The sequence below is a fragment of the Struthio camelus genome, chromosome 1, assembly GCF_040807025.1.
Source record: "Struthio camelus isolate bStrCam1 chromosome 1, bStrCam1.hap1, whole genome shotgun sequence".
NCBI classification, from domain to species: domain Eukaryota; kingdom Metazoa; phylum Chordata; class Aves; order Struthioniformes; family Struthionidae; genus Struthio; species Struthio camelus.
Genome location: NC_090942.1, coordinates 69,672,354 through 69,698,971, shown reverse-complemented (window position 1 = coordinate 69,698,971; position 26,618 = coordinate 69,672,354). Strand labels below are relative to the sequence as shown.

General features: G+C 39.3%; 1 protein-coding gene across 2 annotated transcripts in view; it reads right to left on the bottom strand.

Annotated features, from left to right (window-relative positions):
• ADIPOR2 (adiponectin receptor 2) overlaps positions 1–26,618 on the bottom strand; it is a 44,688-nt gene that overhangs the window by 6,441 nt on the left and 11,629 nt on the right. For both annotated transcript variants that reach the window (XM_068947418.1, XM_068947428.1), the window contains 4 exons: positions 15,196–15,432; positions 3,237–3,356; positions 1,253–1,424; positions 411–597 (listed from right to left, as the gene is read on the bottom strand). In XM_068947418.1, coding sequence (XP_068803519.1) covers positions 411–597; positions 1,253–1,424; positions 3,237–3,356; positions 15,196–15,360 — 644 coding nt within the window. In that variant the 5' untranslated portion in view covers positions 15,361–15,432. The remainder of the gene's footprint in view (positions 1–410; positions 598–1,252; positions 1,425–3,236; positions 3,357–15,195; positions 15,433–26,618) is intronic.

Sequence of the window (26,618 nt, the reverse complement as noted above, 5' to 3'; positions counted from 1 at the left end):
AAAAAAAAAAGGTATCTTGATAGACATGGTGAAGCTGTCTTATGTAAGAAAATTTAAGATTCAAAGTTACCTAAAATAATTTGAGATGACAGAAATGAGTGGCAGTCACATTAAAAATTCAAAGTCCTGTAACTAAGCTCCAGGTATATTACTTACAGCAGTAATATATAGGTACATACCTGCCAAACAATGGTAAAGAAATAGTTTCAAGACTAAAACAACAGCACAGAAACAGTCATGCTGCAACAAATAATGACTAGAAGAAACTGCACTGACTCTCCACTCAATTCTGTTCCAAAATACAGGCAGTCATGTAATGAACAACTCCTACACTGGAGCTCCTGGCAAGTTCCCAGCCCTGTTTTCCCAACTGTTTCCTATGGGGCCTACCCTGTCCTTTAGGCACTTACTTGGAGAAGAGCCGAGAAACACCTTCCGAGTGGCAATAAACTGTGTGGAAGAGCCATGAGAAGGAGAGGCAAAGTATGGCTCCCAGAAAGAACAATCCAACAACTACTTTCTCCTGCACAGGTGCTACAAAGGACATGTTTGGCCGGAACATGTAGAAGATTCCCAGACACAGGAAGAACACACATCCTGAATAACAATAAGGCAGAAAGGCGTCAAGTTCATACAAACTGAAAGCTTTTTTTCAAAAAAATTAATTAGTGTATGGGACTACTAAATGCAGAAACTGCACGACAACCAGTGACACTCATACTGAATAAAGTACTGCCCTACTTCATTTAGGCAATTACGTTTCTGTCTCAGACTGAAGCAATACAGACCCGCATGGACTCTATTTTAACTTGTTTTGCAAGAATGCCTGACAACTGGCTGGACATTCCCAAGTTATGAAAAATAAAACAAACTGTTGCTAAATATGAAAGGAGAAGGACATAGGTCTTTTTTAAAGCTCAAAGAAATCTCTTCCCTTCAAAGTTCCTTGCAAGTTCAAAACCATTCATACAAGTTGCAACATAGGTCTGTACTTGTGGCAAGAAACGTGACTTCAGTTAACACCTGCAGGACTTTGGAACAGAGAATATCTATTGGTATTTTATTAATCGTCAGGAAGTTGAATGTCACAATTAAAGTCCCATCCAGCCTTGATGGGAGAAAATTGAGGGAGAATAAGTTAATTTAACAGGTTACTAGTGGGAGGATAATGCTTACTACTACTCCTTCCTATCTTGCTCTCAAAGAAAAAAGAGCAATAAGACCAATAACCATTAAAGCAAACTGAAAATACCTAGAAGATGTGTCCAGATGTTACCAGTCTCTGTGTGTATTCTGAAGATACTCTTGAAACAAGCCCGAAAGGAAGGCATGGGCGGTCTGTGTCCATGCAGCAAGTAGTCGTTGTCCTTTAGCCAGTCAGGCAGAACATCGTGCGGAATGACTCTCCATCGGCCCTCCCACACCTAGAGGTTAGAAGGGTTTGGTTAAATGCAGGGAACTGAGTTCCATTAATGCATGGCAAGAGTCAGAAAATCCAAATTAGTAAAACTGCTAAGTTAACATGTGAGTGCAGTGAACAGAGAAATGGGTCTATGGGACATCTCTGGGTAAAAGGCTTTACACTTGAAATATAATGCTTAAGTCACTCTTCCCTATTCTACTCAATGGATCATTATGAACTTGAGCTGCACCAGAAAGAAATACTGCAACATTTCATTTAAATGGGTAAGCTATTGAGCTTTTTGCTGCTTAACGAAGGGAAAACATCTAATCTAGTTGTACATTGTGTTATGTAGGTTTTCACAGATCATCCTTTCCATTTAACTGAAGAAAGTGGCCTACAGCTAGTCTACCCATCAGCACTAACTCAGGCTATAAAGCATGAATGGACAAGAGAGTCTAGTGAGAAGTCTCCAACCCCTTATCCAGGTTAGAAAAAAAACGTCTCCCACATCCCCAGAACAAGCAATGACAGATCACTTAAGGCAACAGATCCACGACTCTCCCAGTTCTGCCAGATTTCTTCTTAACAGAGACAGAGAGAGAGAACGTGTGCACACATCTGTTCTTGCAGCTGATTCCAAGTGAAAAAAGTGTGCATAGCTGCTCTTAGCACTGCTTCAGAGACATGTAATCTTCAGTTTGGCTTCAGAAGCAGCACTGCCAAGTAGAGGGGGATCAGAGAAGTGCTTTATGTACCGGGGTCGTTTCTGCAATGTTCCTTGGATTTGCCGTCTGGCTAGTAATACGGGAGACAGCCTGAAGACTCCTGCAACACTAAGTTTAAAAACTACATTCTTATTTCAGTTTCAATATTAAGAGTCCATAGTGTTTTTAATCAGTTCTGTTCAATCCTTCCCCAGGACAAAAGTAATCAGAATAACCATCCCAGGTAAAGACCGGATTCTCCAAAAAAAAAAAAAAAAAAAAAATACATCCAATAAAAGAATCAGCTTACTTCATGAACCAAAAATCTGAATTTTGAACAGCAAAAGGAATTCATTTTACATAATCTACTCTACAAAGCATCCAAAAAGGGGAAGAACGCATAGAAAAAAAAATAGAACACATAGGAAAAAAAAAAAAAGGAACACCTAGTAAGTAGGGTCCCTCTGTAAAAAACATCAAACAACAGTTCATGAAACCAGCAGGACCAAACATATGAAAGTAAAACTTTCACTAAGGAAAAAGGGGAAGAGAGCAGTAGACATCATGACTTCAAAGTGTAGCAAAAACTGAGTTAAGGTCAGCAATATTTACAAAATCTACAATGGATTTACTTAGCTATACTTTTTATAGAATCTTTTTTCCCTCCTATTTGAGTAACAGGCAAAGCTAATTCTACAATTGATTCAAGTGGTGCTGTGAAAGCAAAACGTCTGCAAGTCCAAAGAAGCCTGGAAAAAATTGGCCTTGGAAATGAAAGTGCCTTGAACCAGAAACACCAGAGGCCGAAAGCTTTTATTCTGCCTTGCAGTCACAGGTGTTTCTCAGAGGCTCATCAGTTGCACGATCAGCTTTAGAGTTTCTACTTCAGTTTGTACTCCCTGTTGTTCCATGCTTTATAGTTTATTCATTTATGGCAGCCTGGGATCTCAAAAGCCTATAATGTTAGTGGTTACAAGAGATGCCCATTCAGGGATGGCGTGTACCTGCTCTTCCCCACGTTAGTACTGCAGTTAGTGGCTGCTGGTAGATAGTCTGTTGGTCATTTGAGCTTCCTAAACAAGGAAACTACTTGGGTAGATTTTCGTTTCTTTTTAACATATTCTTACCTTGCACACAAATTCTTCCATTCTCTCCATAGCATGGTGGGCTTGTAGAAGAGGTGACATACCCATAAACCCTTCATCTTCTTGAGGGGATTCATTATTGTGGTTATTATCCTCAGAACTCTGGAGAGAAAGAAGAAAAAAAAATATATTCTGTAGGAATACTGACAGAAAGGCAATGTTTAACATACAAAACCACCATTATTTGAGGTCCTAACAAATAAAGAAGTCTTCTTCCCTTGTACTGTGCTGAGGAAGGAACCCAAAATAACCAGGAAAAATATTAACATGTATTTCACATTCTCAGATACCTCAGAACAATTCACATGTCAAAGTATTACACAGCTTGCACTTGTTTTCCCCAAGTATGGAAGAAAGTAGTGGTGTTCTGTAAGGCACACTTCTTTACAGCCTGTAGCCTATCCACCTCTACAGATAGATTACTTCCTATTTTAGATTTTAATGCCACCACCCCTGCCTTAACGCCACTATAATATATCTGGCATTTTAGGATAAGAAAGAGCAAGCCAAAGGCAGGAACTCATCAACCTAGTTACAATTGCTTCATCTCAAATTTCAGTTCAAATCTGGAGTTCTATTCTGTTTAACTAACACTTCTGTTTATCTCATACTCCAGTAAAAGACATTTACTCGTCTTTGACTTTCAACGTATTCCAAAAACTAGTATGAGACTTCTTCCAGTTAGAAAGCAATAACAGACATCAGAAAGTTTTAAACAAAATTCAAATAAAGAGAAATATCCATAAACTCAAGGCCTATCGAGAGCTATGGAGGGGAGAAGGAAAAAAAGTGCCCCTTGATTTTCAGTCGAGATATAGATAGATAGATATCTCACTACCAATTTTACAGGAAAGAGTCACTAGGCTTGGTAATTTTCTAGACTATGTTGACTTCCCATTTAAGTAATGCCACATAAGTAATTGACATATGATATGTTCCAGCTTTCCATTTAGAAAAAAGGGGATAGGGGAAGAAAAAGCATGTCTACCTTCCCCTTTACTTTCTACAATGCTCATAGCCCATCAGCAACTCCATTTAACGCTTCAGCTTCCAAGGTAAACAAGTTAGAGAAAGCAAGAAAGGAGAGAACGAACTTTTTGCACTCTTCAAGCTCAACGCAGAAAGCTGCCACATACCCGGTGACCAAGTCAAGAAAGCCCCACAATCCATACGCAGACTGGCCTCCTCCACATTTCACAAGCTATGACACTTTCTCCCTTCTATTCCCATATCAAGGTTAACAACTTGATATTAAGATTAGTTACCGGTAATTCAGTTTACAGTGACTGAGAATCTAATATATAACTTCATATACTTTACTAATGAATTCACAGTAATGTTCATGTTAATAATATCCTGTTTGAGTTTTGCATCAGAAATCAGATCTTGCTATGCATTTGTTCCACGTTATGGCTCCCTTCTTAGAGTAACACCTTAACTTATTGATGTTTCGAAATAGTTATCTGAACAAGCTCCTTAAAACTTTTTTTTTTTTTTTTTTAAAAAGGAGACCTAAACTTACAGTCCACTATCTAGATTCTTCAGTCTTTTCTGGAGAGGGAAGAATGACACGCTAATACTTACTTATACATCCAAGGGTTGCAGTAGCCCCTGTAGCTTCAGTTTTTGAAGAGGTCCCCTTACATCATAGTTTTGGATCCAGTTTTACTTATTGAGATTACACATCCCTATTATATAATACATGCTTTGTATACTATGTATGACCTCACATTTGTCCACACAAAGACAACTTGATTGACTACATGAAGCTTAGCATGTAATTGGTACTGCCTACTCACCTTCCTTTATCATTCCAGCCACCACACCATCTGAGCAAGCTTGGGCAATGACTTCATATTTTATAGCAGACTGATATAAATATTGATCAGTTTTACGCAGATCCTACACCAGTATAAGACAGCATTAGATACTCTCTCACTACCTAGATTATCCCATTAATTCTACTGAGAAAGGCATCAGGCAACACAGATACGTTAATAGGTTTAACATCTTTCTAATATACATGGATGTCCTGTTAGACTAGAAAGCATACAAAACAAATTTGGTTTAATTCTCACTCAGGAACATTCACTGACATATTTCCCACACTATCGATTTTACTAGCTGCTTCTACTTACGGATCTCTATTTTAGGATTCTCAGTTTTCAATATTATTTATAATTCACGCAGGGTCTGGATAAGATACTCATTATGGCAATCTGCACACACTTACAGTCAAAGAAATCTTCAGTTTCCAAGACCTTATCTTATGGAAAGGCTGGTATTTAAGTTCCAATGCACCTGATAAAAGATGCACTGCTCTGTCTTTTGGCTACCCTAGAATTCCCTCCCCCAGCATCACACAATGACCAGATGAATGGGGCAGTTCAAGTTAGTAATCATTAGTTTACAAAACTGAGTGGACTGAAGGGAAAAAAAAAAAAAAAAGGTCCTTCACTGAATCAAACCCTGTATTCGTTGTAGTCTGCCCAGTGACTCAAAGCCAAAAAATGACCACTTCCCCTTCCCCACATACTCCCATTTATAGAATGATGGGAAGGCTTAATTTGAACAGACCATAGGGCTTGAAGCACTGCTATTTATGAGCTAATCCAAAGTGTTTGCATTTTGGCAAAGTGCCTACAAACAAATCATTACTGAGCTTCTTTCAGTGATAAGAAGAATTTGTATCATATATACAGTCCAGATTACTACCAGAAAATGGAAGTGATTTTACTATCTCCTTCCTGTTATTAAGCTGCAAAATTAGCATTCAAGAAAAAAAAACTAAAGCTCCCGCTAAGGAGGAAAAATAAAGTCCATGCTGGAACATCTGTCCTCTCTCAACTCCTTCCTCTAATATCCCATTTAAAAAAAAAAAATAAAATAAACAGTAAACCATGCCTGTTGCAAGCTGAAAATATATAGCTGGAGGGCAACACCAATGCCATTTTTCATTTGGAAACCTAAAGGAGTCTATTGACCTTCAAATTCTTCAGACAATGACTGAAGAAAAAAAGCTACTACTTTTCTGTTCAAAAGGCGCACTGTTGTTGCAAAGATTCCACTGTGACAAGCTCCTTTATCTTAGGATTCCCATATTCTCTCTTCTTCCGTCGATTACATCAGTAATTCAAAAATACTTCTAGAACCTAACATAAGCAACCCTGTGCTTTAGGACCTGTTTTCAAAAATTTCTAAATTCCACCCGTAGAATCACATTTTAATATTGGGGAAACAGAGAGGAAATAATTCCACTTGCCTATGACTGTGCAAGAAGTGAGAGCCCAGAACAAAACCCTAATACTCCCACTTCTAGTGCAGTATGCTATATCCAGACCCAAGTACTTCCAGAAGTTATTTTTGCCTCTGTATTTTCCAGATTGTTGGCTCAAAGGATTTCCACTCAGCTTACATTTCAGATGCTCTTTTGCGATGTCTAATTTACTCGACTACTTCCTTTTTTTTTTTCCCTTTAATCTAAAACTTCGAATAAATAATTCTGAGAAATTCTTAGAGCATTCGGAAATATTTGATTTTGAAATGAAAACCCTCATTCACTTGCAACAAGCAAACTTAGATGATCATCATCATCTGCTATCCTTCTGTTGCACGTGTGCAGCAAAGCCTAGAGCTAGTCTTTCATACAAATCAGAAATCATGGCTCTATATACTTACACCCTAGAGGGGCTGGATACTTAATTCTGTGGAAACACCAAACTTAATCCTTCCAATTTTAAACTTACCACCTTTGCAGATGCATAAAACATGAAAGCTACCAACAAACAGCACAGATACCTAATGATATGTAAACTAGGGAACAGATGCGTCCTGAATTGAATAAACCAGACCAGAAAATACACTAAACTTAAGGGACAAGTGACAATAGTTGGAAGAAGGTAGCTTTACTGGTTTAAGTATATGTACTTTATTTTGGGAAGTTTTAAGATTCTTTTGTGACAGTAACAATAGACAAGGTAAAAGAAAGCAGATTCGATTATATCTTTTTGTCCAGGATTCCAGGCAACATACTTCCAGAGACTGATCTTGTTCTAAACAGGAAATTCAGAGAATCCTTTGGTAGAGATGAAAAAAGGCTCAGTGCTAAAATCAGGACTTAGAGCAGTGGAACAAACAAGAGCAAGAAACCTTTCTGTATTGCATGGTGCCCTACATATTCTGGTTTTAGTAAGTTTATTTTAACATTAGAATCTCATTCTTTTATAGCAATGGCACAAAAGACACAGAATGTGTTTACCTTTAATACAAGAATTTGTTGCCTGAATGCCATCCAAAAAAATCAGATCACACAGCAAAAGGCCTTGTGATAGACAAAAAAAAAAATACAGTAAAACTTGCTCTAGTAAATTCAACACACTTGTGTAACTACACCAGCTTATCCTTCTCAGGAAGGTTAACAATTTCTATATAATCACTTTCAAATCTGTTAGCAGGTACACTGTTTATTAATGCACTTACTGTGGGAAACCTTGCCCGAAGTCAAGCCACAATAATAGAATGAGATTTCGGAAACCCTTTGCCCACTTCTGAGAAGGCTGTGTTTTTTGGACTTCAAATGGTACAAGTATAGTTCCTTGAGGTCAGTTTAAACATATACAGAAAGTTTGCTTTGAGAGTTTGCACAAAATTATGATCTTGTACAGGCAACAAGCAAGCCACTGTTCATTGCTTTAGACTGCAATGCCACCAGAAAATATCCTTTTACCTGCGTTGTGTTCATTACAATGTGCAAACTGCAACAGAAATGCTACTTGAATGAAGCAACCTATAAAGCTTACTGTACCTAAAGTGGTCCTGTCTCCCTCACCCCTATCTTTTGTCACACTGTTTCTGGCACTCTGGCCCTTGGATTGATTAGCTGATCCAGCCTGCTAATCTGGCTGAAGTTACTTACATTTTTGCTCTCTAAACTTTCTTTTACATAATCAAATTGAATCAGATCACCAAGAGATTTAAGGAGCTCAAGCTAGTGTAACAGAAACAAACAGGGAGCATCAGCTCCTGTTTTTACTGAGATCTGCTGCAGATTACTTTCTGTGGACCGTTATTTTCAAGAACAAGTTTCCATTAGGTACATATCAACTGGATGCCAAATGATCTCTAGTCTCCTTTTTTGTAATGTTAGCCAGCTAGAAAGGAGCCCAAGAACCCTAGCAAGCATGGACTAAAGAAAGTTAAACTAATACACGCTTCCACAGGCTGCTGTATTCTCAAAACTTTCAGCAGCTTTCAAGACTGCTCTTTCAGAAGTTTCGTAACTTCCATTGGTTGTATGTATGGTATTTTAAGCAGAACCAGAAGGGCACGCGTTAAGTAGTAATGCTAGTAACTGTAATATGAGTCACCTAAACACAGGGAAAGGCAGAACTCGCTCATGATAAGGTTCCCTTTTGGGCAAAGTCATCACTCAGTTACTTGAGAGCCTCACTCACAGCGCGCATAGCTTCTGGAGTTAATACTATGTAGGTAAGAAAATCCCACATCTCAAAGCGGTATCAAGATGTCACTAATGCCCTAAAGCTACTATCATGGGAATATTCAAAGTATGATTCAGTCTGAATCTGTTTTAAAATTCTCATTGCTTCCTTCAGCTGCTGATAGATGTTCCTTCATTCTCTTCTTGATCCACGTCCAGAAAGAACTTTGCCTCAGTATGAAAATATCTTTGTATCATGGGCAAAACTGTTCAGAAAAAGTAATGTCTTTATTAACCCTGAGTCGTGGGACATTATACAACTCGGTACTTATATACAATTCTCTTCTCAAAGTAAAAGTTAGAAAACACATGTTGCCTCATTTACAATGCCACTGTTATCCCCTACATTAAACTGAAGTCATAAAGTCTAGACATGAACTTGGAGTTCTTGCTCTGTTTATCTTGATCACATCAGATGAATGATTAATAGTGTTTAACATGACATTCAAGTCATTTAATGTTTCTTGGGGCAGCCTGCCAGATTCAGTAACCCGAGAGCATTCTGCAAAATGGCCAAGATATGTTCAAGGCTTTAATATAAAAATGCTATTTTTCTATTCACAGCCCAGTAACATCCTTTTCAACTAGCCAAATTGCTTTTTTCAGCAACTCCAGTGTGCCCATTCTGTCAGCTAACCTTTTACCAACTGATCTTTTGTAAAGGGAAAGGAATGGCAGGCAGCACCATGCAACTTTGTCCTAAAAGCCTGTTGCACATCTTTCAGAATTTCTTCAGCTTATGTTCTTTGGATTATAAGTAATCAACTGGAAAAGCACAGCACCTAAAGACTTTCCCTGACTTCTCTTAACTCCTGAATGTACCAAGTTACTTTAAAACACCTTTGCTATTTAGAGTTTACATTTTCTCTTAATCTGACAGGGTTGTAAATGTAGAGACACCACAGTTGCCAAAAGGCTAACTACATCCATCCTCTAAGCACAAAGGTGCACAAAGCTGTTTTTGTTGTCATAGGACCAAAAAAAAAAAAAAAGAGAGAGAGAGAGAGAGAAAAAGAGAAGTCTTTTATTAGTGCTGTGCCAATGACCCTTGCAGCCTATTGGTCAAAACGTTAAGTGCTTTTAGGTTCCTGGAGTTTAGTATTTTTCCTTTGTAGGTCACCTTCTTATAAAAGCTACGCTCCATTTAATACAGCACTTGGAAACAGTTTTACACAACTGGTCATGGGTGACTGCTTGCTGGCACTCATTAAAGAAACAAGCGCTAACATTCAACATTTGTTTAGCAAACAAGCATAGGAAAGTCGCATCTTGGCTTCAGCAACCTTGCTAATACACCCTTATTAAAACTAGCTGCCTTGTCAAAAGTCTTCAGATGAAAAGGGTTAGTTGAATCTGAGCAGTAGTAGCTGCTGATTTTCTGTCAATGTTCAGTACTTGGTAAAGACCAAAGGCCTCAGTGCCCACGTGCTCATCAGCATCCTCTTTGGTGAAAGGCCAGTAGAAGTTGTATCTGTATCCACAGAAGATTTTCACATGCCACTTTCTCTGTCATTGTTAATCCTGACAGCAGAAAACAAAAAACAAGAATGCTCTGGGCTTGTGGAAAAAAGTGCTCACATACACAAAAAGAGAGAGAGAGAGAGAGAGAGAGAGAGAGAGAGAGAGAGAGAGAGAGAGAGAGAGAGAGAGAGAGAGAGAGAAGAAAGAAGAAAGAGTAAGTATATTGCTGAACTTCACATAAGAGCAGAGTCAGGCAATTTAAAAGAGTTGTTAGAGGGAGATGCAAGTTAACCCATCGGTACAATCTTATATCACCCTGACTGAAAGGCTGTCACTTCCTTCCCATTACTGCCCAAATCAGGCAGATATGATCTCCATAAGAACAACAGAAATGAACTGTGGAATCTAACCTTTGTCCAGAAAAACAGTTGTACCAGTGAATTTTAAACAAAACCACTCCCTCCCTCTCCTAGCTTCAACACACAGAACAGCAAGGAATGGTTACAGCACCAGCTGGCAGGCAGCAAACTCAGCAGAGTACCAACACGTCCCCTCTCACAGGGCTTCCAGACTAAAAAGGAGACAGACAAACCCAGCTGAAACTCAAGAAGCCATAACCTAATGCAACTTTCTTGCTAATTCCCAGGAGCTTTCCAGGAGACAGGGCAGAGACAGACATGGCCCTTTCCCATGTTACCAGACTTCTGGGCTGAAGACTGTCTATTCATGGTAGACTAGGTCACTGAGCTCTCTCTCTCCCCTCTACCGACATTCAAGCTCTAAAAGCCTGTTAATAAACTAGGCATATTAGCATCTTTGTCAGTTAAGAATGACCAGGCAGCATCCGACCAACTGAAGCCTGCAGAGCCTGGAAACCATCTCCACAGACACATCATGTTTAACAGAAGTTGAACAGGAGTACTCAGATATTCTGTTCTGTATATCCAGAGATTTTTTCTGTGCAAGAAAAGGTATATTATAGGGAAAGATACTTTACTCAAACACTTGCTTCAGCTATTAGTAGTCTGAGAACAAATATGTATTACTTCCAGTGCCTAGAACAGCAAATGAAGGAGAAATTGAGACATTAAGATTTTTGACCTGAAGAAAAAAGGCCAATTCACATGCTTTCAAAGAAATAACATTCTTTCCCAAGAACTGCCAAAACAGAGGAATGTAAGAGCAGATATAGACATCTAGGGAGTGAGAAAGTTTGAATATAAACTGCTTAAAAATAATAGCAAATATGTTTTGGTGGGACCTTAAATTCTATTATGCCAGGCCTCTCCCACACCCGCTCCTAAGGCAATCTCAACCAACAAAACCTATAATGCAATGCAGGAGGAAGGCAAATGTAGAAGTAAAGTTCTTAACCAGAAGTCCAACTACCATTAGTAAAATGCTAGATGGAATCAAGCTTAATGGTTTTAAATTGGGCAAAAAGCTTGCAAGTAGATCTATAAAGGAAAAAAGTTAAAGACAGTCAAAATTTACAAGTGTCAGTTCCAGAGAGACTACTTTTAAGACTTAAATGTCAAGCTTTGGCCTGCAAGACTTCAATTGAATATTTTTCATTCAAATAGCATCTACCATAGAGACAAGTTAACTGTTCCACAAATCTACACGCACATTTTTGTGGAAGCTGTTTTTGTAGTTCATATAGATAATATATGCACAGTTCTGTAACGGAAACGGCTTTCAGCAAGTTCTATGATCCCAGCTGAGAACTCTGAGCGATTTACTCACCTTCCAATTATTCTTAAACTTCTATATCTGAAAGTCTGTTAAATCCTTCTCTTCTTCTCCTTCAAGCTGTCTTTTTATTTATGCCCTGGAAAGCCTCTCTAACGGCACACAACTATCAAGAAGTCTGTTAGAGGTCAAATTCCACTTGAAGTGAAAGCCCATGCACCCTGAAAAGCAATGCCCCCCCTGAATATTTGCCAAGGTTTCTTCTATCCACTCAAATGACTTGAGAGCAATGCACATCTCCTCCCAAACCCCTACTATAGATTATCAAACCCTTCAGACCAATAGGTCCCCGCTCCATGGGGGTATATCTGTGCCACACAAGACAACTGCACAGTGCAGCTCAACTGCAAGAAAGGAAAGAATTCAACAACATGAGTCCGATGGTTGGAATAGAGGCAAAGAAAATGGTTCTTTTGTTCACCTCCTGTCACTGACAGATTAAAGTAGAAAAGGAAAGAGTCAAGCACAGGTTTTTAGGGCAGCATAAAGAGCCCATTCATGAGGTTATAAAAAGTCACATGCATTTGCTTGTGTCAGCTTAACAAAGCCACAGTAAGGGGGATTTCTTTAGGACCTATCACACTGCCTGAATTACAAAGGCAGCTGAAACATTAAAATACTAGAAAAGGAGAAAAGATGCTGTCATGAAGGCCAGGCAATCCAGGATGCTACAGAAGGAGCACCTGCTTAGAAGTGCTTTGCCAGCACATACACATAGCACATGTAACCCAGAGAAAGGAAGAAAATTAAAGCTGTAGAAAGGAAGAAAAGATTATGCAACCTGCCTGATTTTTGTGGTGGGAAGAGGATCGGGCAGGTTCCTCCTACGAGTGGAGTAGAAAGTCAATACACAAGTAGGCAGAGGAAAAGGAATCTCATGAAGGAAATCTCATGGGGCAGATGAGATATATTCTTAAAAAGATGCAAGGATATAAACAAACAGGTATGATCATATATTTGTGTGCTGGCACCAGGAAAAGCAAATAATGCAATTTTATCACAGGACAAAAATAAAAGCTTTTACACTAATGCCTCAGGTCATAAGTCTAATAAATTTTATGCAAGTATCATACCTATTAGGATACTTCTACATGATGATATTCAAGAAAGTGAACAGCATCAGCTCATCATAAACAGAAGCATCTAAAAGCTTATTAGACTATCACGGACATTCTGATGAAGATATTATACAGCTCTTATCCACTGTGCTTCAACATATTAATTCCTGGGTTGTTACTTTTTGCTTCTAAGTGGTTGCATTTGACTAATAAAATACTAATATAGAGGGCATCACCTAAGTCCCTTTATAGAGGCCTCTATTTGGCCTCTATGCCTAGGTACTATTGCCAACTACAGAACAGCAATAACCTTGCATTACTGTTATCTAACAAGAGCCTCTTCAAGACCAGAAGAAAATCGTGCTTTTGAACTAGTAAGTCATTTCTACCAAGACTGTTTCACATAGCCATAATATACAGTAGAGCAAAATGTAAATCCTAGCTCGCACGTCAATGTATTTGACTAACAGCTGTGCTCAGACTCATACAAGACAAATAGCATAATGTGTTTTCCAGATTATTTTGCGACACAGTGCAATATTCTAAATAAAGGCCATTTGGCAAGCGAACATTAGTATGATTGACAGTAGAGTTTTGGGACGCTCCATCTGAAGCATCAAGCATCCAATTTCCTAAGAGGAGAAAAACTGATAATACCACAGTGTAAAAACAAGAAAGCATACAGAGGATACAGGAATAAAGATTAGGCTGAAAAGAAAAAGAAAGAAAAGGTCAGGAAAACAGGAAGCCACATAGGGCAGAGAAAGTCCTTTAAAATAGATGACACCAAACACATAGCTTTAACATACGTACATTTAATCTGACAATCTGCTAGCGCAACTCAAACTTTTATCTGACCTTAGCAGATTCAGCCACTAACACTTTGCACAAGTTATACACACACATTGTGACTTTCCACATAACACAGAGAAAGAGATTGTTTGCATTTCCTACTATTATGATGCTGAGAATGTCCTGTAGAAGTTCATAGCTGTGTACAACTTACAGCAACTTGGCTTCTTAGCCATGAATACCTGTTTTGATTTCTCATTACAAGGACATTTTAAGCTATATTCAGTAAGGGCTCAGACTACTAAAGTTAAGACAGCTTACCAAAGGTTACTGTGTTAGCTGAAATACAGTAACGGTCCATGTGCACATCCAGAACCTGTGGCAAATGCATTACAGCAACAGCCCTCCTCTTCTGCACTGAAGGCTATGCTATATAGTATCAGGATGTTTCTGCTGCTGGCTAAGAACACAGAGCTGTTGTAACTAAGCTGATACAGTAAACTCATTAAGCCATGATAAAGGTAATGGTGAGTATAAGCTGAATGCCTCTTCTGCTTAACTGTGCTGATATCCATCTGTATATATCCTGGCAGAAGCATTAATTACAGTTCTGAAACCCTCCAACCAGAGGGCACTTTTGTCCAACGCTTGGACATTGCCTTCATACAACACCTAATTAAGCTGTGGAATCCCTTCCCGCAACATATTGGGGCTGCTGAAGTTTACAAAGGCTCATGCAGTAAAAATTCAGAAACAGTGCCACTGGCTCGGGAAATCCCTGAACCACCAATTGCTAAAGGCTGGGAGAGATCCTAGGGAAGTAACACAGCATGCTTTCCTGTCCTTATATCCTTTCATACAAGTCTGTTATTGGCTACTATCAGAGATAGGATATTGAGCAATATGATGTTTGGTCTAATCCAGTATGGTCATTCTTCTGATAGGAACGTTAGTAAAAAGATTTTTCTCTCCTGCTCTCCAAGGGAATAGCAACCAGCCAAGGTTCAGATTATATTCAAACTATAGCCAGTGTATCTTCTCCTTCCGCTTATACCTGATTGGCAGCTAGAGCACAAAAATCTTGATATGAATGCTGCCTCTGCAGAAAAGAGCACCACAGTACAAACTCCATTTTCTTTAGGGAGGAAATATAAAACATAAAGCTGGTAAGTTTACACTTATGCCTAGTCTTGCCACCTCAGTTTCCATACATTCAACTGAATATTTCTGACAATTTCCTGGTTTTATTATAATTATTTAGCCACAAGCAGGAAACAGTTGCAGGCTCTCAGTTCACGTTTCTGGAACTTATTTCAAGCCCTGAAGCACTTAAGTCAAAACTCGTTTATCGTAGCAAACTTAATAGATGATCATAACTTACATTTTCCTGGTCAGAAGACAGAGATGGCTCCACTAGAAGAAGCCTCTGCTCAGAGCTGTCCTCTTCAACGTCCGAGTGCGTTGCAGTGCTAGACATGTGTCCTTTCCTGAGCCGCAGACCTGGCTCTGGAGAACCAGCATTATCGAGTTCCGTTAGTTCATTCATGAGATGCTGGGAGCCTTCTCAAACACTCTTGCTTCCTCTTGTGGCTTCGGTTTGGCTGATAATGTGTTGGCTCTGAAAGACAAACAGTTTATGCAACTAAACTAGAATTAAAAAGATTACAAGAGCTGGCTAGAAGAAAAGTATGTCTAAAAGTTATTAAACACCTAGAACTAGCTGTTTAGAAATAGCTAAGATTGCCTTTATATTTATACAGATGGTCCTGTGGGAGTTTGGACAGACTTTTACATTGCCGGACAATGAATCCTCATCTCATGACCACTAACGCTTTTGTATCCTAACACAGGTTAAACATCTGTCTTTGAAAGGTGAAAGCAAGCTCCAGTACAACAATAAATTCACAAAAGCACAAGGGTATTTTACAAGGTTGCAAATACTATGCTAACACCATTAAAAAGTAAACTGTTTATCATAGGCATTCTACAACCTTCATCAATTTTTTGTGGGTACAAGACTCATTTCAAATTGACTGGGCTAGATTTCACTAAAACATTAGGCACTGGTACAGCTGCATGGGTAGTAGTAAGCAAAGAGAGCTCAAGAAACTAACTTCAGACAGGTTGCGAAGAGGGCAGTAGTACACACAATGGTTGTGCTGTTTCCCTTGCTTAAACACGTGCAAAGTACTGTTAGAAATAAAGGCACAGACCCATTGCTAAGGGAAACTAGACCAGATTTAAATGCTATGCCTTCTGTCACAGCAATCAGAAATACATAATTCCCCGAGAAAACCATAAGTCATGTTATCTTCTCAGAAGAGTAACTAAATTTTGCACTTATAACACTGCAAAAAGGATTTGGGGTAAATTTAACTCAAAACGTTAACAATTAAACTTCCAGAAAAATAACTGATGGCAACCTATCAATCTGAGCCCTCATCCAAGAGTATTATTGGTTGTCAATTTCTCCTGCACATCACTGTGTGATGGTCACTTCAATATTCAGCCAAGAGACACTTTGATACCTGTTTTCTTGGGAGACAGAATAACCAGAATGGCAGAAACAATCAGAATGAGTTAGCACTCAAGTGAGACTGCAGAATCACTTTGAATGAGAATTTATTCATTTGTACTAAACACTTCCTATCATTCTATTATTGTAGCATCTAAGCACTTAAATATGACTAACAAGCAACAATAAGATAACCCACCCAATAGGTTTTAACTTGTCGGAGCGCATAATTAGATTAGAATCTTAGTACCCAATAAAAGATGCAGAACTTTGCCAATATCAGGTCCTCATTTTATATTTTTATCTTACCATCCTCATTTCAGTACAGTACATTGTATCCAAATTGAAGCTGTAGCTAAAGCCAAGAAAAGGCCCAGTTAGCAAAGCAGCTGTTTGTAAACAGTCACAAACACACACGCACCCCATCCGATATTCCACATATGCTCGTTTACAACATTTCAAACAGATATGTGACAGTTAAGTCCACAGATTGTTCAATTTGCATTAGCCATTAAACCAGCAAGTTTTACTGGTTTTTCCTTCTACCAGCTTGACGCAATAGAGCTGCCCCTGCCTACTGCCCTAACTGCCATATTGCCTAAGAGCATGTCCTTACATCACCTAAATCTATGACATTATGGGAGTGACGCTCAAAGACAAAGACACACGGAGTCAACAGAAAAGGCTTAACCACATTTGGACTCATACAGGGCCAAAACGCTTGCGAAAGATTCTTCTAATACAAGAAGATACAAGAATGCCAAGAGACTTCTCAAAATAGGCCTCGAAGATTTATTTGACTAGCACTTGTTGCCAAGCAATCACCAAGGTTAAAAAAAGACATTTCATCTGCAGCAAATTAATTTTAATTCAGCAGTACAGATGAACTTCAGAACTCCTCATAAGTAGAATTCATTGTGTCTCGAATTTATGGTGGATTTGCTCAACAAGCCAAGAAGTTTCCATGTCATCATTTGTACAGGATCATTTCAGTGTGAAATCTGCTCATCCCTAACGAGCGTGCAAAGTTAGTTAGCGGATAGTCCAAAAGTATTGCTGCTACATTTTAGCTCCTTTAAGTGGACTGCAACAGCAAACAAATACGTACCTGAATGCAAAAAGGAGCTGCCAACAGAAATCTGCTAATAGCCCAAACTATTTGTTCATGAAAGAAAGCAGAGAGAAAGCAGTCTGAAACTACAAGTGGGAAGAGGAGAGATGGTCTTTAACTTCTGTGAAAGTTTTCTACAAGTCCATAGTTCACTGAAGGGTTCAAAAGCTGAGGATTACTTTTTCCTAAGACAGGAAGTCTACACATGGCCAGCAGCATCTGGCTAGATGATCACAGTTAAAACGCTGTAAATAGTGTAAATAGAGGCCTACTGCCCCATTCCGTCTTTAAGATTAGGCAGTTAATGAAATCTAAAACTGAAAATTGGAAGGGTATAGAACACTTGTATTGTTGGAGAGATTGCTTTATATTTCAATTAAATTATAAATCTCAAGTTTAAGGCCTTTAACTTTTTTGCAGCATGCAACAACCGATAAGCTTTCATTAAAGTTAGCTGCCATTGAGAAAGAAAGTTGCCACATACAACCTAAACTCCTCTTAATGATTTTAGATCTAGTAAGGACATCCGCATCTAGACCAACCAGCGAGTTCCTTCTGTGTTTTAAATCAGCTGAGAAAAGTATCTACAGAGTTTGATGTTTGTTCAGGGGTTTTGGGTTTTGTTGTTTTTCCTTTAAATCCAGAACTTCTAAAGGCTAAGCCAGCTTTTAGATAGGACTTTTCAGTTTAACACTAGGGCAAGTTCCCAACACAGCCCATAACAAACAGTTAGTACTCCATTAGTCTGTTGGCTCTACCTGCTGCTGCCATCATGCAACCAACAAGAGCCCATACGGCTATCAGTCAACTGCTCACCCTACCCCACTTCAGGAGCTGTCATCCCCACAGCAAGGAGAATCAGTACTAGTTTCAGGCTCCATCTTATTTCTGAAAACAGAAACAGGAGAAAGCAAAACTATTTCAGTAGTTCCCTGCTGCTATGCTGTTACATATATTTAAGGGCATTTAAATACTTATTCTTTCCTCATCAGCTTGGGGAGTAAAATAAACTTACTAAACACCACATGACGATGCTTTGCTGTTCTTTGTAAAATATTCCTGGCTATTCTCACAATAAGAGCTTGGAATGGTTTACAAGCTTTCCCCAGGGTAAGTGACTGGTTTTTTACCTAAGCTGAACAAGCACCACATGGTAGCAAAGCAAAGAAAGCACTTGAATTTAACTACAAACTCTATCCTTAAGGGGATCTGCAACTCCTCTCTTAAGAGAGAGAGCACAGTCAAGGGTGATCAGACTGCTTCCCGTGATCCCTAAGCAAACCAGTCTCTCCAGCATTCAACTCTTCCCAGTATGTTCCTCCTATAAGCAGCACTGAATCATCCCTTCAAAGCTATTTCATTCCATCTCTAGCTGCTATTTGGAAGAAGAACGAAAATGTCACCTTCCCTCTACCCCCCTCTCATCAGTCAACAGCCTTTCTGATAGAGGCTTTCCTGTTCAGGAAGGCAATGACATCCACTGTATGTTCCTTTCTTGCTAACCCTCTTCAAAGCATCCTTAAACTAGCAGGTGCAGTGTACAGATAAAACTAATCTTCACAAGATTACTTCATTCTCATCAACACAGCTTAGTTATCAAAAGAACCAAAGGTCACCATAAAAGTTTCAGGCTATATGATTTCTCAAAACATTTGTTCATCTTTAAAAAAGACGACCTTGAGTGCCTGAAACCCTCATAAGAGTTACTAACTCAGCCTACAAATTTTGTCTCACCTATGCCTATGTGCCATCACAGCTGCAACAGCATCACTAGTGGCTTAGCTACATCCACACCAGGGTCAGTCAAATGGCACAGCTATTTGGCCAATAAACCCCCTATGGATTCAACAGCTTTACCAAGTCAGAGTTGTTTAGATTAGCCTTATTAACAAAATAGGTGGAACTGCGTGGCCAGAACTGTTAGCATAGCTACAAATGGCAAAGTACTTCCTGTATTCTCTATGGGCCAATTGTTCATGACAAGAACATAGCTAATATGGGATGAAGGAGGCAAATTTTGCCTGTAAAAGTGATGATTCTGGCTGCCTTGACCAAAATAAGGTATACTAAGCAAAACAGCTTTTTGGCACATTGTACGCATACTATTTTTTGCTAGAGAGCTTCTGTCACAAGTAGCCCCCCCCCCCCAATGATGTAGTCACACCAACAACATTCAATAAGATATTATTACATGACAGCTTAAATTACTCTCAGGTGACACTACCATGAACATATCCTTGCCCAAGCCATCCCTCTCTCCCTCCCTAGCACCAGTACTGGTGCTCATTTGACTTCATCCACAGTGAGCTGATTGAAAATAATAAATTAGCACTTCTTCTTCTTCTTCCACTTTCTGCCAGTTTGGCATCCTAACCCACTTACTGGCAAAATTAGGCAAATATCAATGTCAATATAAGGCAGGAAAATGGGAGCATACAGTTTGTGCAAGTGGGAAGGGGAAGAGGAAGACAGAAAGCAGAAGGACTAAGTGCTGTATCACATTAGTTAGACTGTTGCTGAATGCCACCCACAGACATGGCGTTAATCCATGCTGGGTCACGAATTAACTACATGGGGTATCAACTGGGTGGCTGCTTTCTTCATTATATATAGAGCAAAGCAGAAGAGAGAAGAAAAAATTTGGTATGTTTAAGTAGATTTTTTGAATTGCCCCTACGTTGGAAGACCACAGCTAAAAAGTTAACAAAACAGCAACATCAAAAGATCCAGGAGTGTAAGTTGAAATAAGGGATTTTTATCCTTGATTTTTAAAATTAAGTCTCCTAATGATTGAGCCATGTCTTTTTAAATTAAGGTGTTAAACATCCACAGCCTTCCAAATACTATCAAAAGGTACACAGCCAAAAGTAAAGCAAATAGGGGTGTGCAAGCACGCGGCAGGGGGAAGAATCTCAGTAAACCTCATGCTTTCTTAAGGTACCCTGAAGGAAAAGTATGAATCAAGCTGTAAAAATTCTTCGGAGGTCATCTTTAACAATGAGGGACAAAGCAATCCAGCACCTCTTCTCTTAGATGCAATTTCCCTAGATAAAGAGACATCTACAAAACAAAGCTTACAGATTCCTGTGGAGGGTCAATGGCCAAAAAGCTGTCTTCGTAACTTGTAAACTGTCACTGGACACTTCAGCCTAAGCTATTTCACAGCAGGCTACAGAGGCAAACAATCAAGCACTTTCTGATGCATTTGGATCCAAGAAAGGGAACAAGCCAAGAGCCTGCCTATATTCACTAAACGCATCCATTTCAAAGGATCCTATTACATTGTTACAACATTTGTCCAATTTGTACTGCAAATTGGATCCCAGTTTTGTAACTGGGTTAAAGTGTTATGTCAGAGGCTGGCCCACCCCCACCCCAGCGCAGAACCTTCAGTTGTTACAGACTGGATGGCTGCTGTAAATTACTTTTACTCTTCAGTAAACCAGAGCCAAGAGTACTGCCACGAAAGCAGTATGAAATGAACAAGAGAAGTTTAAGCTCTTTTCACACCTTGTTCCACAAAAAGCCGCTGCCCAGACATGGAAGACTTTCTGTTCATTTTTCACTAAACGGCTCAGCTTTCTCTGAATGAGAAACATTCAGTCTTTGTGCTCTTTTATGCTTTTCTTTCTATGGCATCTTACTAGCTCGCATCAACTTACTTGACAACTGCCAACAATAGAAAGACGTATTTGTTTTTGTCAGTAACACACTGGATCACCAACTGTCTAAATGTGAAAGACTGAAATTAGACATAAGTTTTCCTCCTAAAGTGAAGATAGAGGACAGTCTTTTAAATCATGCCTCAAGGACATTCAATTCATAAAAAGATCTGCTGGATGAATATGGAAAAAACTCTTTGGGGGAGGCACTAAAATCCAGAGCTAAACTACTAGGCTTGGTACACTCGTTCTCCCCTCTGCACAGAGGGTTTTTGCATGAGAATGAAAAAGGCACCAGATCAACAGCAGCAATCCAGACAGTAAGCGTTCCTCTACCCTGGCAGGTATAACACCTCCTCCTAGGAGACAGAGGTTTGAACCCCTCTAAAAACTGAATCGAGATCTTCAGCTCAAACAAGTGCTCCAACCCAGAGAGCAACTGGAAAATAAAAAAAAACAACAGACAAACAAAATGCCTCCAGCCTCCTTCCTCCGCGACCCCAACACACTGCCATCTTGATTTAAAAAGAAGAGAGGAAAGTTCACATGTTTTAGGCTGCAAATGTCAAGCAGGAATACAGGAAGGGACCATTGCCTCCAGCAGTTCTCAGGGGCTTGCAGGGACAGCTCACTGCTTAGACGGTAAAACTGTGCAGATCTAAGGGCTGGCCGCTGCCAAAAGGGGGCAGCCCCACTCTTCCTTTGCTCCCTGGGAGCACGTTAAGCAATCCCACTTGTCGTGTCTGTCCCTGCCAAAGGCAGCTCTGACACCTGTCAAAGCCCATTCCAGTTGGTGGTTTGGAAAAATGTTAAACCAGGGAAGGAGAGAGAATAGTTTTCTGCCAAATTAGCAAATTGAATTGACTCAGTACACTGCCAGATAAGTAGTAGGGACAACAACAGTGACAGAGAGTAGGACCACACCACTAAGATTTTCATCCTACATGTAGGGCAGTATTCTCCAAAACTGTTGAGGACTGACAGTTATTTGTTGGCTCAGGTATTTAATTGTCATATACATGCATACCACTGTCTTTATTATGATCCTGGTGACCAGGTGCAGATCACAACCAGCCTAGCAAACCAGACGCCTTTACCAAGGCTACCGATTTCAATCCAGGATCCTGACCACTGCAAGCCAGGTTCCAAAATGCTAAGCAGTACATCATTCTTTCCCGTTTTTGGGAGCACACAGCCTCCAGTTTTGCTGATAATCCTGGCAAGTGTTATTCATCGTGTTGTGAGCTTGCTCATCAGTATTTTATCTTGTGGCTGACAGGTTAGGGCTACAAAACATGCTCACATTCCTGTGCTTGTACAAAAATGAGAACAAGAATCTCATTCTTCTATTTATGTTCTTTTCCAGAAGAAAACATTGTCCTTCCCTCAAAACATTATGATGTAATTTCGCCACAGGTCAGGCGTTCCTAAAATTCGCTACTTTTCTATAACAAAAGTTATGAGAACATTGTGGGAATAACCAACCAGATCTACAGTAACAAGACTGCATCTAATTTATGCAAGTCAGAAGCAGATTTAGTCAAATGGGTGAAGTTTTAGGCAAGACCAGGGTTTGTAATATAAAGTTACTTTAATTATGCACATTAACCTCCTTCATGCAATAACCAAAGACTATATAATCTACTTTGAAAAGATAATCACAATTGAAAGGGTTAAGATGAGCTTACATGAATTTTAAGTCCCCTCTGCTATCTCCTGCCACTCTTTCAAATAAACAATATTACCAGGATAGTAATGTATCAAAGTTTGAGATGACGTAATACAAGACCAAGGACACTGATGATATGATATACCACTTATAATTCAAAAGCAGAAAAGTAAGTTATGTTCTACTGTCCTATAACTAAGGAGAGGCTACTTAGAATTATAGCAATTATCTTACAGAACGTTATAAGAATTAAAACTACTATCTGTATACATGCAAGCCCTTTAAGTAGAGATGTAGCTTACACTCAAAACACATTTGCAAAACCTAAACCAGGTCACTCACACAAGTCATCTTGCTGTGATTTGTTTTACAAACTAGGCATAAGAATTTTTGCTAGTGTAACTGCATTCACTGCAGAGCCTTTTGCTAGCATAGCTGTGACCTGGAGTCTAACTAACAAAGCTACACTGGTGTAAATTCAAAGCTTGAAAGAGCTTAGGACCTTACACATGCTCCATGTTATTTTTCAAGTAACTAAGAAGCATTTCAGAAAAAAAAAAAAGTTAAATGTGTTGCATGACATAACATCTAACACCACTTATTGATGCATCCGAATAGCCATACGGGGTGGGGGGGAAGCCCTGCTCACTTGTTTTTATGATTTGAACAATGACAATGAAGAGCACCTCAGTTCTATGCGGCTTCAGTGAAAAAGCAAGCTGTCCACACTTTGGAGCATGCAATTCATAGTCCATCTTCTGACAACAGAGCTACATTACCTGTTTAGTAAAATGAGGACTGACAGCATTGCTTGAATGGCAGTCAGTACCATTAAAGCAAAATAAAGATTATTTTGTTATGTCGAACTACTTAGCATAGGTAAGTGACACCAGAAAATATAAATTCTGTTATCACAGGAGATTAAGCAAAAAAAAAAATCCTCAAAGGAAACAGACACCACAAAACTTACAGCTACAACTACCTTACTACAAAACAGAAATAAAAGTGTAATTTCATATAAAATAGAAAAAGTTGGAGCTAGATATCCAGGTTGCCTTTACTGTTGATAAAATACAGAGTATTTAGTGTAATTACACTTTTGTGTTTCCTTTTATGAATCATGGAGAGGCACTTAAACCAAGTAATAGCTATATATCACAACAAAGGGTTTACAGACTTACACAGGTGATCAGGAGGGAAGACCAGCTAGGCAAGAGCAAACATCCTCAAGAAGACCCTTTACTCAGTCCTGAGTCAGTTTTTGAAACATCCTTGCTAGACTTGCGAGTGACTGTCTGCTGCAGACTCAAAAGCGGGGAATTGTAACCATGCAGCCCTGTAATACCAGTATTGCATTGCTAGCACCAGGCCATAAGCTTTGTAATGAGTTGGCAAGGCTCAGTACTGAGGTTTGTCAGGCATGCTCTGCCTGACCTTTTCTTGATCTACCTCTACCTTTGTTTTACTGTGTTTAGCTGTGATAGCAATTTTGGCAATTGACCAGGTGTCTACGGCTAACTTATTCTGCTTTTGTTTATTGTCATGTGGTACAACTGCAGTTTTATACAGAGAGCAGTACCAAGCACTTGTTCCATGTAGACTAACACAACGACAGAGTGTAGAGAAATACAGGCCTGGTACAATAGCAGAGGACTTGAGAAGTAGAGACAGCATGCAGCATAGGGGAGAACGGGCATGGGATGATAAGAGATGCGGCACAGCCTTAGCACTAGAGAACCCACAGCTATAAACAACTCACTCATGATCACTCAAAAATGCAGACCTGGTCAAAACTGGTTTCAGGGGTAACAAAAAAAATAGTACCTAACATACATAAAGGGCACCACATAAAGTAAATTTGGATGTAACCTTGAATTGTATACCAGTGAATAAAGAGAAAGGTCTAAAAGCTCGTTAGTGAACGTATAAAAGTTATCTTGAGTGCATCCTGGAAGGAGGAAGCAGCAGCCAGCAACAGCATCATATTCTTCCCAGTGAAGGACTCTAGAGGCTTGCCAGCTTATGGTGTTACCCTCTCCAGCAATCCAAAGATACTGACTTTAAGACCCAGAGGACCAATGGAAGGGTGTGCATAACTCCAAGAGAAGGGACAGAAACCATATGTTACAGTTTTAATTGTTTTACAACCATTATTGCAAGTTTCCCAGTATATAAGCACTAACTGCATTATTCTTCTTTTCCTGTAATAATTGGATCTAGACTAACGATGATTCTTGAATTAGACTAAGATTTCCATCATACTAGCAATAAATTAATGGCTTTACATATGCATATATACACACACACACACATATGTAAATACACATTTATACGGTGCGCTTCCCTTTCACCCATAAACAAGACTGAGTCTAACAGTGCCAGTGGACTCCTCCACTCCTGCTCCCATTTTGCAATTCTGAAGAGCGTTATTAGTCTTTGAAGTGCTACAGAAAAATTATGTAATACCAAAGTCCGAAAACAGCCTGAGAAGTAACCAAATGGACCCCCTGAACTTTCAATACTCTAACACCAGACAAGAACTCTTTGCACCAAGGTGACCCAGACATCAACGTTGTTGTGTATCAAAGGGCCTTCCATACAATAATGTACACTTCTATGACAGCATTTAAACATAAAAAACAATGAGTTAAGCAGTCACTGTCTATTTGCACCTTCTGTTTGCAGAAAGAAGTTCTAGGCATCACAGAAGATGCACAATTTCTTCAAGAAACCCTACAAACAGGAAGGAAGCATGGCAAAGTTGATAAATATCCATGCTGCTAAAAAGTAGGAAGGGTAAGAATTTGGGCTGACTTCCTGGACGAGGGCCCAGACAGGAGGAACATGAGCAGAGAGAAGGAAGTGGGTCAGCAAGCTACTGAATAGTTATTTGTCCTAGTTTTCAGTACTCAGTGAAGGTACTCTTACACTAGCCCAACTGCATCTGCAAAAGGTGTTAATATATGTAAAAACTATTCAGTTAACTGTTTTGGGAAGACGAAAAAGTACCTTATACTGGCACAAGGTCTAGCGTCAATGGAGTTGGCAAAAAGGGATCTCATTACAGTACAAGCTTGTTCTCCTTCCAGCATAGAAATAAGCTATATTCCTATTATTTAATGCAAAGATCAACTACTGTGTCCATGCCTGTGTCTGAGAGGCAATACAGCTATTCAGCTTCATGTGATGTCAGCAGATAGACAGCTGCCATCAATATTGAAAGAACGCAGACCAAGCTTTTTAGTAAAGATGGAGGCCTACATATGTAGGAGCCAATCACTAATTTGCATGCCAGAGATCTGCTTCAAAAGCTAGCCGAAAACTGCATGAAGGGGGTCAGATGTAAACTCATCTGCCTTCTAAAATCCCCAAGTACACTACTACGAAAAGCATGGAAGGTTCTTGCATTACTGACAGCAAAGTAGTGGCATGTATGCTTCCAGAAGAAGTAGACACTGACAGACTTGTAAATGCTAAAAATCAATAGCCAGTGCTGTGAATTTAATCTGCCTGTTAAATTTCATATATGTTAGAAGTAAAGCCTTGGATGACAACTGGCCTGCCCAGATAACCAGGCCAGCCCTGACCTATGTAGACAAGCAAGCAGCTGTAGCTAAGGAAACAGTATGAAGTGACACAAGCCTTCCATGTACGACATACAAAATCTGGAATCTATTTTTAACATGTGCTAATTATCAGCTCAGATGTTTTACAGCTTATCATTTGCTAAATGATTTGGGAAAGGATTTTCTTTGCAATAACAAAAAACAAGTTTTAAATAAAACCAGAGTTGACCACTCAAAATTTCAGTAAGTTTTCAACACAGCACAAGCTTTCACAATCATTA